The 11,813-nt window shown below is 30.5% G+C and overlaps 1 protein-coding gene across 10 annotated transcripts; it reads right to left on the bottom strand.

Moving 5' to 3' along the window:
• Positions 1 to 910: 910 nt before the first annotated feature.
• On the bottom strand, positions 911 to 11,521 carry LOC111918239 (retrovirus-related Pol polyprotein from transposon TNT 1-94). 10 transcript variants are annotated; one of them, XM_052766035.1, is made up of 6 exons: positions 11,386 to 11,521; positions 10,979 to 11,121; positions 9,868 to 10,328; positions 9,701 to 9,787; positions 8,293 to 8,940; positions 911 to 4,422 (listed from the first exon to the last, which is right to left on the bottom strand). In XM_052766035.1, the coding sequence occupies exon 6, from the start codon at positions 4,012 to 4,014 to the stop codon at positions 1,822 to 1,824; it is 2,193 nt and encodes a 730-aa protein (XP_052621995.1). In that variant the 5' UTR covers positions 4,015 to 4,422; positions 8,293 to 8,940; positions 9,701 to 9,787; positions 9,868 to 10,328; positions 10,979 to 11,121; positions 11,386 to 11,521; the 3' UTR covers positions 911 to 1,821. The 10 variants fall into 10 exon arrangements, with proteins under 10 accessions (XP_052621995.1, XP_052621993.1, XP_052621996.1 ...); XM_052766033.1 differs by having other exon boundaries at positions 11,252 to 11,390; XM_052766036.1 differs by lacking the exon at positions 11,386 to 11,521 and having other exon boundaries at positions 8,293 to 8,406; positions 8,626 to 8,940; positions 10,979 to 11,245.
• Positions 11,522 to 11,813: the final 292 nt, after the last annotated feature.

The raw sequence follows: 11,813 nt of genomic DNA, 5'->3' as shown, positions 1-11,813 counted from the left end.
AATCTGAGTATTTGCTACTCGGCGGTCGGCCGAACGAATACCGAATAACGAGTTCTACAACTTTTTTACCACTTGTAGTGGCTATAGTGTTTTGAAAACCCTCGATCTAACATTGTCGTAATCGTGGTGGTATCTGTAATGAATGGTCAGCTGGAGGAAGTATGCTTTATGAGGTTTATTTCACATTGTGTGGGTAGTCAACTGGTGTAGTTTTCGTCGAGAACGGCCGACTGTAGTCGATGATCGATGATTTCCAGCGAGATGATACGACGACGCAAGGTGGAAAAATGAAACGAATGGAGGAGCTAACCCGAAGTGTTTGATGTTTTTATTTAAAACAATAAAGAAAGAAATTAAAATAAAATAAAAACGATTAAATAAATATTATTTATTATAAATAATAATAATAAATTTAAATTAATAATCCAATAAAAAGAACTAATGCAATAAAAAAAATAAAACAATAATTAAATGATATTAATAATCCAATAAAGTAACACTTACTAATAGATAAATATTATATGCTAAAAATAATATTTGTTAATATATAATAATCCAATAAAAAAGACTTAATACAATAAAGAAGAAATTAAAAAAATTAATATTTATTATTATATAAATATAATATATTAAAAATAATATTTATTAATATGTATTAATCTAATCAAACGAATTAATGAAATAAAAAAATTTTAAAAAATTAATTAAATGAATTTAATAATCCAAAAAAGTAACACGTACTAATAGATAAATAGTATACATTAAAAATAATATTTATTAATATATAATAATCCAATAAAAATGAATTAATGCAATAAAGAAAAAATTCAAAAAATATCAATAATAAAAAAGTAATATTTATTAATATATAAATATAATAAATTAAAAATAATATTTCTTAATATATAATAATCTAATAAAAAAATAATATAATAAGAAAAAAGTTAAAAAGAAAAAAGTAATTAAAATAATTAATATATAATAATTCAATAAAATAAAAAATAAAAATTGCATAATTTGTCTTTGCAGTTTTGGTAAAAAGATAAAACTACAAAAATGGTCCCAAGAGTTAATCCGTCATTTGCCAAAAGTTAACAGCATGTTGTTAAACTCAACGAGATTGGGATCAAAATCGCAACAAAACCATCAAATAGGGATATTTTTTATTAATAAACCTTTTTTTTACCTTACCCATAGAAATTGAAAAACCACAGGGACCATTTTTGTAATTTTGTCTATTTTGAAAAATCAATCAACTTTTAAATATATATTTGCATTAATAATAAAATGTATTGATTTTACATAAGAGAATAAGTTCTTTTATCATAAGATCATCATAGAAGAAAACAAATTCATCGAAGAGTTGATGCATAATTACATACAATAGATTAGTTATTTTCTTGAATTTAATACTTTTTCTATATAGGTTTAATCATCTTCTTTTTGTATTCATATGTCTTTTTTTATTTAGGTCGGTAGTTTTTTTTTTTTTTTTTTTTTTTTTTTTTTGTCAACAAAGATTTTGTAGTTTTAACATGATGTTTTGTACCCGTCATGTTTTGCCAAATAATAGATACATAATTTTTTTAGTCATGTCTAATATTATATATTTTGTTTCAATAAAACAAACATATGTACTAAATTTCAACATCAAATAATGTTTTTAGTTTTTACAATGTCTGCTAAAAATGTTAAGTAAACATGTTGCCATTCTCTCTCTTTTAGTAGTATTTTGGCTAAATTTCACACTTGTGGACACGTGCCTTCATCATATGTATTCTTCTGTATTTTCATTTGCATGTAAACGTTTTTGTATCGTAATCATTTTAACTTTTTAGCAAGGCAACCCCACACTTTCATCCTTTTGTAAGAGGGTAACCTCCCTTTCCACAGATGATAGGGTGATTTATCACTCTTTTTATGAGGAATTCTATTAAGTATTGAATTTGCTGCAAGACATGCTTCTCCCCACAGATTATATGGTGCTCCAGAAGTAATTAACATTGAATTAATCATGTTTTTCAATGTTCTATTTTTCCTTTCTGCCACTCCATTTTGTTGGGGAGTATATGGAGCAGTTGTTTGATGTATAATACCATTTAAAGAACAAAATTCAGCAAAGTCTTTGGATTCATATTCTCCTCCTCGATCAGACCTTAGAATTTTGATCTTTTTGTCAAGTTGATTTTCAACTTCAGCCTTGTAATTCTTAAAATAATTCAAGGCTTCATCTTTGATATTTAATAAATAAATATAACAATACTTGCTGCAATCATCAATAAAGGATATATAATAATTCTTTCCTCCTCTTGTAGGTGTTGCTCTAAAATCACATAAATCAGAGTGGATTAAGCCAAGTATTTCATTAGATTTTTCAACTGATTTATGAGGATGTTGTGAAAATTTTGATTCTACACAAACCTCACATTTTAAATTTTTATCTAATGAACATTTTGGTAACATGCCAAGTTTTGCCATTCTTTGAATAGAGCGAAAATTGACATGTCCCAAACGAGAATGCCACAAAATTGAAGGATCATGCATATACATAGAAGAGGGGCTAGTAGTGCCCGTTATTGCATTAACATTAACATTGGTTACATCATTGTTTGGTGTTTCAACACCATAGTACAAAGGTAAGACACTGACTTTGAAGAGACCCTCACTAAGGTATCCCTTTCCAACATACACCCCACCCTTGGTGAGAACAAACTTATCAGACTCAAATACAAGTTTGAAACCTTTGTTACTAAGAAGAGGACCAGAAATCAAATTCTTAGTAATATCAGGAACATGCAAAACATCATTTAAAATAAGTTCTTTTTCAGAAGTCAGTTGTAGCTTCACTTTTCCCTTTCCTTCAACTTTTGCAGTAGAGCCATTCCCCATAAACATTGGTTCAGAATCTGAGACTTTCTGGTATGTAGAAAACATGGTTCGGGAGTTGCAAATGTGCCTTGTGGCTCCAGTATCAATCCACCAATCCACACAATTGCTAACCATGTTGGTTTGAATCACAGCAACAAATTGATTTGGTGATTCAACCATGTTGGCTTGACCAGAATTTCCTCCACCAGAATTGCCACCATTGTTTCCATTGTTCCCTCCATTGTTCCCTCCATTATTTCCTCCATTGTTTCCTCCTTGACCCCTCCTGAATCTGCAATCTTTGGCCTTGTGTCCAATTTTGCCACAAACATAACATGGACCAGAATTCTTCTTGAAATTCTTCTTGTTAGGGCCATGATTTTTGCCATCTTTGGAAGGGTTTTTGGAGCCTTGCTTCCCTTTCTTGTTGTTGTGCTTTGTCCTTGAAGTGCTTGTTTCTCCAACAAAGTTTGCACTTGGTTCCAAGGAATTCGCATCTGCCTTCTCATTCAATCTGTTATCTTCTTCCACACGAATTCTCAACACAAGTTGCTCAAAACTCATGTCATCAGTTAAGTGTTTAAGATATAGTTTGAAATTCTTCCAAGAAGGAGGAAGTTTTTCAATGATTGAACCAACAAGAAAGTTAGAGTTTATACCCATACCTTCAACTTCAAGATCATGTGCAATGACTTGAATTTCCTCCACTTGTTTGAGGACAGATTTGGTATCCACCATCTTGAAATTCATGAATTTTCCAATCACGAATTTCTTGGAACATGCCACTTCTGTTTTGTATTTCTTTTCCAGTGATTCCCATATCTCTCTTGCAGTAGTCATGGTAGAGTAGATATCATAGAGAGAATCATCCAGGGCATTCAGAATATAATTTCTGCAATTATATTCATTTATGTTCCAAGTTTCCACTGCCCTTTGATGTTCTGCCAATTGGGCTTCATTGGGTGGTGTTGTTCCTTCTGCAGTGGTTATACCAACAGGAGGAGAGGGGGAGTCATCAGTGAGAACATTGGAAACATGAAGAGTTGTTAGATAGAACAACATCTTCTGTTGCCATCTCCGGAAATCTGAGCCTTTGAATTTCTCAGGCTTTTCCACATGTGTTTTGATGATGGAATTTTGATCCATTCTTCACTCTTTGATTTCTGTCTTAGAATGTTATTACAGAAGTACACAATCAACAAAGTAATGAAATAAAATAAACTAAATTCAGATATATTTAATATACAAGAATCAAATTTACAGAAAACATACTTGTTTGATGATAACACAGAAATATAACCACGAAATTGTAGAGATTGAGGCCTGCTTTAGCAGTGTCCTAAGACAGAAATTTCCCTGGGATGGGTCTGTCTTGAGGATACAACAATCCAATTCAAGAACAGATCTTGAATCTGTCGAAATTCACCATGATCCCTTTGGAAAGATAGACGATTTTTGAGAGAAAGTTTGTGTGTTTATTGGCCCTCAAATTCTGTCCAGATCCTTTCATTTATAGGCTGTTAATGGTGGTTGTAAACCACCAACCGAAATTAACTGCCAAAAACTGTCTGCAGTTAATCCTTTATTTAACAGAATTTATTTTTCACTGAATTAATAAAAGGATTAGTTAAGGACTAATTAATTTCGGATTATATATTAAAAAATATTATTTAGTCAAGAAGAGCCCCAAGGCCCAAGGCCCTATCTTTGACCATTAATATTTAATAATCCAAGCCTACTACTAGCCCAATTAGACTAGTCCAACACCACAACCCAAACCCAATTTGCTTAACCCATTACTTGGTCCATTTGAATAAATGAGTGGGACAAGCCTTATAAGGTGAGAAAAGGTTTCCTCTTCCACCAATGTGGGATAAGTCCCATATTGTAATTTTATAGAGCAAAGTTCCAACATATATCTGTTGACATAATCGTCACCTTTTTTTTTGACAGAATCTTCACTTTCACTTTTTTTTTTTCGCAAAATGTCACCTTTTATTTGTTGTATCAGATGAACGCCAACCATAAATGATAAACCCATCTCTCAAACCCCCAAAGCACTAAAACGTCTCTCAAATATTTTTTATTTTTAATAAAAAACATATTTTATAATTTACTAATAGTTAGTTTTAATTGAAGCTCCATCTTCTTCCTGGGGTTTCCACCCACACGTTTCACACCACTCATTTTTATATTAAGATCGTCAAAATGCCAGGGTGACACTGTGACAGTAGCCCATCAAAATTTGGTGTGTTACAACACGTTGAGCTGTTCAACTCGGCAAAACAGAAAAATGTCGGAAGGCAGGAGAAACTCTAACGCTAAGAAATGTGATGCGGGAAGAGGATGAGTGGAAGGGAACCGTATCACGCTACACTACACCTTTGGTGCAGGGTGCCAGGGTGGGTGAAAGGTAGTAGGGGTGCAATAGCCCCTCTCGACTCTCTCTCCTCATCCTATTGACTAGTTTTTTTGTTTTTCTAATATATATATATATATATATATATATATATATATATATATATATATATATATATATATATATATATATATATATATATATATAGAGAGAGAGAGAGAGAGAGAGAGATAAGTTTAGGTGTTTAAAGTAAATATTATGTTATTGTATGCATCAATGTGAACCAATCAAAATTAAATAAATAAATAAGGGTAATGTAGTAATTTGTTTAGTAACTTCCAAAAATAATCCCTATAATCATGGTATTGATTTATAACTTAAATAAATAAGGGTGTCCTTGTTGTTTCAACAAGTGGATCCACTTAAAAGATTAGGGCTTTTAAACCCGTGTTCCTTTTGATCGGGCAAAGATGGATTCCGCCTACATCGTGAATCCTCCAAAGTCCAAACGATTCCGTCTCCGGCCAAACGTAGGCGTCTCCGGCCACACCAGAAGACTGTCAATCGGTGCTGGTCACTTTCGCTGCTCACCACTAGCGCTTCCTTCACGCTACTTACCTCCGACCACACGAGACAACCCTCAGTCGACTGCTCACCTTCGGCTATCCCGCCGACATCCACTGCTCGATCTCCGCTATTCATCTCCGTTGAAGCGTTTATCATCCTTGAAGCCATCTGTCAACAATCCAGAGTGGTTATCGACAGGATGGTAAGCATCAGTTTCAATCCTTATTTTTTGTCTACAATTCAGTGGGATTAAATAGCAACAAATTATCGTTTGTAAAAACTTAAGTTTGTGAAGTTGAAATCGTTTGTTTAATTATAATTTCTCCATCACATTTCAATCCAGCTTAATTTATGTTTAGCACATAAACTAGTTAATGAAATGACTTAGGGCGATCTTCTTTAGAATTTTAAAATAGAAACTTATTATATTAAGTTTTCACAAAATTTTGAAGATATATTAATATTAGTTGTTCCTTGTTATACCAGGGTTAAATTTTGACTTGATGTTTTCTTTCTGTTATGTGATGCCAATGGGCGAGAGTTTGCAAACGATTACATTTGAGTTTAAAATTAGATATTGAAATATTGTCTAAAACACTTGGTCTTAATGAAAGAAAATACTAATTTGAGCTAATATGCTTCGAACTAGACATGTTTTTTGACTTCAAAATAGAAACAAAAACTAATTTGTGCAATAAGATCTCACATATTTCTTATTTACAATATTGGTATTCACTTCTCCTTTTCGCTATCAATGATCAACAATTGACTAAACTACTTTCTAGTAATCCCATAGTAATTTGTGTATTTTATACAATTTCAATTCTATTGGAATGGAATCACGAATTCAAATTCTATCGGAATGGAAACACGAATTTTAATTTTGTTGGAATGGAGTATTGATATTCTCTCATTGATTATACATATTCTACAATTTTTGGTTATTGGTTTTAGTGCAGTTAACAAGTCCGCATATTTTTCCAAAGGAATATAGTTTTTATTTATCATTTGCTAATGCGTTATTGGATTCTAAACTACAATTGAATTTGTTTTCATAGAAGTTGATGCTTGAAGAACGGACAACAAAATTGATAGTGTTTCTTAGCAACATTATTCTTTTAGAATGAACTAGTGTATTTGTTAGATTTTTGATGTTTTTTTTCCGATTTGAAAGTTTTTTAGTTTTATTTTTTTACAATAAATGTAATTCTTAGCAATTGTTACATGTATTTTATAAAAATTAATGTAATTTTTTGTTTTAGTTCTTCAATTGATGGTTTGAGAATTTTGTTATTCTACAAGAAATTTTTAAAGTCATGATCAAGAAATATGTTCAAGAATATTTTTATTATTTTATGGTTCAAGAATATTTTTATTTTTGAACATACTCAAACATATTCTGCCAGAATGTCCGAATTAAAAACCTTATAATTCGTAAAATCGGATTTTTAAAATTAATAGAATCTATGATCCCTTAAAATATGCAAATTTCATTTATTAAATCTATATTAACTGACTAAATTACCCTTATAATTAATTAAGATGATATTTTTCAATTATATTTAATTCAATAATATATATTAATCACTGTCTTAAAATAAGTAAATTTGATTGGCCCACATTTATGCATACAATAACACAATAATTACTTTGAATAGAATAACCTAAACCTATATATATATATATATATATATATATATATATATATATATATATATATATATATATATATATATATATATATATATATATATATATATATATATATATATATACACACTAAAAAATTATAAAAAATATATATATTAAAATTTATGGATTTTAATTCCCTACAAAACAAATATAATATTTATGTAAAATATATATATATATATATATATATATATATATATATATATATATATATATATATATATATATTTTAAATTTATAATAAAAAAAAAAAAAAGGTAGTAAAAGGTGACAATTTCTGGTGTTTGGTGAGTGAAAGGTGAGTGAGTGGACTCTTTATCTGGTTTCTGGTATGGGTATATCCTCGGGTCTAAGTTTGATCTAAATTTTGTTGGACTCTATCATTTTCTTTAAAAATTCAAGATGTAATTCATGCCATGAGGTCGATCTCTATGGGTAGTATCAAGATTTTGGCATAAATCGTTACATGGTGAGATGATTTTCCACTAAGTTCACTACTTTGCATGATGAGTTCTTATAATTTTGATTTTTACAACATTTACTTTGCATGATGGGCTCTACTAATTTTAACTAGAGGGGAATTAGTTGCACCTTTGGTGCTGTGTTTGTTTTTTTTTTTCCTTATTTCAACATGTACCAAATGATACCTTCTTCACCTTCTTCCCCTTATATTGAATATGTTACCAGATTCGTTTAGGAAAACAAAAACTTGAGACGAAATAGATAAACATAAACAATTATATTTTTTTCAAAGATGCTTTACCCTGAGAAGCAAAAAATCATGTCACGAAAGAGAGAAATCTCACCCTTGATTTCTTAGCAAGATGATCCTTCTATAGGATGAAGTCTTGTCCCAACATCCAGGGGTTCATATCTAGATGTGAAAAGGGTAAATCAGTAATTTTTCACCTCTACAACAGCTGCAAGAAATTCAAAAAAAAAAAAAAAAAACATGTTTTAAGATCTTATCCAACTTTTGACATATTTAAGAGCAAACTTATAAAAATTTCCAGAAAAGACACAAAACCAAAATATGATGAAATGATTATTGTCCCTGCAATTATATATTCACCACCATTAAGTGTTTTAAATAACCACTCAATAGTTTTAAAAAAACAAAGATCAGTTAAAGAAAATACAAACGAAGTGGTAAGGTCACCCGATCAGAGAGTGCAGCCGGTATTAAAGCCTATGAAGTATCATCATCCACAGAAATCGACAAATAATTAAGCATCTGAAATACATAAATAAATAAAAACTTAAAAACACTCACTCACATTGCATTTTTGTTGCTGTGACGCATCCCACCAACCTCATATCCATAAAATTAATTAAAAATCATTTTTATTAACTATAAGAATGTACAATGAACCTAAACCCAAACTTGTAATCTTTCTTCCCATTGTCAGGGTTGCTATAAATCGTCACCATCTCTTTCAAATTGTGATAGGCCACTGCATTCACAAAACACATCTACATCAGATTTGTTTCTGCGCCTACTCATAAAACATAGATAAAAATCGCAATTAAAAAACATTTTTCAAAGAAAACATCAAAATTTAAAATGCAGCCTCATAAAGTTTATACATTCTTCAAAATTCTATAAACATTCAAGAAAAATTAAGACATACAATCATATCTTACATGAAGAGTTGGTGGAAGTGAGTAAACATTCACTTATAGATATTTACAAAAAAAACAAAAAAAAAAGAACTGAACTTTGAAAAGTAGTTAAATTTTGTCATTATATTTGTCAGGCTGTTGATAACACAAACATACAATAGAAAATGACATTTTTGAAATTTAAATGTTAATAGGATAAATTGCGAATAGTAGCAGCATAGTTTACTCTCGCTGGCTTGTTATATCAGCTTTTAAAGTAATTTCCAAATTAAACATTATCGCCATTGTTATGTGCGATATCATGTCAAAAAGTCAAAACGGGTTAAACAGGAAAAATATGTGATACTTTTATGGCTTGATCCGTAAAAATAAAGTATAAGTGGTTATTTGTCTCTTATTTGTTTCAATATGTATATAGTAAGGATATTTTGGTCTTTCAATGAAAAGGCAGGATGGAATTGAATTCTTTCTATCCTCCCATGGAAATAATGAAATCCATCAAACACAAAGACTGAATAATTTTATATATGTTATTAGTTATGAATATATACGCTTATTAAGAGATAAATAAAAAAAATTTATTTTTTTTACCATTTGCGTAGTAGTAGTTGTTATGACAGCTGGCAAGTTTCTAAATTGGAGTTCAGGAGCCTCAAACATTGCTGATTGCTCAGTCACCTGGATCGGATAAATAAAAACAAAAGATTTAGTTTTCTTTTTAACATAAATAACATGTATTTAAGATATTTGATCAATACTTCCACAAAGGAAATTACGATATTGCCCTTTGCGCCTTGTTCTCGAGCAAGGGCTTGTAAAAACCAAGTAGCACTTCCATTGTCTTCAATATCATGTTTCAATTCTAAAAGCTCAAATATCAAGCTTTCATCGCGTGCAAGATCCAAAAATACATCCTGAACAAATAAATATCCAATAACAAATAAGGAGATAATAATTAGATGCACAATTTATCAATCAATTTGGGATTAAACTGAAGTTGTTAAAAATTGTATGATTGTAATAGCATGGAAGAAAGAAACAAACCTGATGATCAGGAACTTCACGAATATTGCTCACATCCCACAATTGAAATTTTGAACTTTCTTATAGACTGAAGAATGTATATTAAACAAACAGAGACATGAAAGGTAAATTACAAAACTAACCTCAAACTTAAGTGTGAAAGTAAAGGAAACTGCTCCACCAAACAATGGTCTTTCTGGGAAGTGTCCATTGTTATGAAAAGTTGAAAAAATTTAGTACGGTTTATACTTTATAGAACATGCCTAAAAGCGAAAATTTATTTCAAACATATGGAATAAAAAACTTATAGATATATAAGAGAGCCTTCAGGTAAAACTTAATGAAACATAATGAGGAAAAGCGTAATGCTTGCTAACAGTTTGAATGAGCAATTTAAGCATTGTTAGTGACAAATTTGAGGCACAGAGCTCAAGTTTGACTTTTAAGAGTCAAATATACTTTTTTTTTTTTTAATTTCAAAATCGATGAAAATATATATGTTTAATGGGATGGATTCATTATAATGATCTGTACAACTGAAACCTCTGAATTCGGAAAAAAATAAAAAGAAGAACATCAATATAAGTTACTAAAAGTTTCAGATATTCAGTTAGTTGTAGCTGCCATTGCTTGCTTCTAGTATCTGTAAAATGGTATTTTTCTTTCATTTGCATCTGTATGAATTAAGAGGGGAACCTCCTCAAAATCAGAAATCGGTACCAATCAATATGCAAATTTAGTTTTAAAATTGGATTCAACAATCATTCACATAATAAGTATGCGAAATTAGAAATCATATGCTTGGAAATCAGTCAGATGGAAAGCAAAAAAAATCGGTATTATTACCTGTTGCAGAAATTGAAACGGTGGTCCGATGGAACGTCAGTGGTTCCATGGTAACAAAGAACATGAATCATTCTTGGAATCAAAGGAGCCTGTGAATAACCACTTTCTCAGTCTTAATTTTCTCTTCTTCAACCTTCATTGCCCTAGAAAAAAAAAATTAACTAATTAATCATATACATGATATATTTGGCAAACCTAAACCAATTACACAACCGTCAATAATAGATAATAGTTAAAAACTATTATATTGATAAATTATTCTATACAAATTACCATAGATCCCAACTGTTTCTTAGGGGAGGCGGAGGTGAAGGGGTCAGGAAGAAACTTCTATTTGTCTGAAGGGTATTTTAGGAATTTGAGAAATAGATAAACATTAGCAGCCATCAAAGTTAAGAAAAACTAACCTCACGAGAAAGATCAAATATGTTCAATACAACATTAGCAGCCTTCAAAGTGTTATCAATGTTCTCATGAGCTCTACATATTGCATGTGTCCTTATCTACAAGAGTGTAACACCGTAAAATTCAAAACAATTTTTCTTTTGAAAAATTATAATTCTCAATACATTTTTCACAAAACATAGCTCCATGTTTAATAAATGGTAATCCAAAATCCTCTTAACTCTTTCTTTGGTGTGTACAATCAAGCCGGTGTCGTCCCGTGATCCAGATAAGAAAACCTGAAACAAATAACACATAACACGGTAAACACGAAGTTTAGTGAGTTTCCCAAAATACCACATACAACACATATTAGCCACTCGAGACTATAACTCTGTTTGACCCTCTGTTCAACGTGTCTTAGTGGGACCCTCCAGCCCCATAAATCTGT

Source organism: Lactuca sativa, chromosome 8 (genome assembly GCF_002870075.4).
Source record: "Lactuca sativa cultivar Salinas chromosome 8, Lsat_Salinas_v11, whole genome shotgun sequence".
NCBI lineage: Eukaryota > Viridiplantae > Streptophyta > Magnoliopsida > Asterales > Asteraceae > Lactuca > Lactuca sativa.
This window is presented reverse-complemented; position numbering and strand designations above follow the sequence as displayed.

What these genes read in the sequence shown, in the direction of transcription:
- LOC111918239 (XM_052766035.1), bottom strand. Translation starts at nt 4,014, where the DNA reads ATGGATCAAAATTCCATCATCAAAACACATGTGGAAAAGCCTGAGAAA.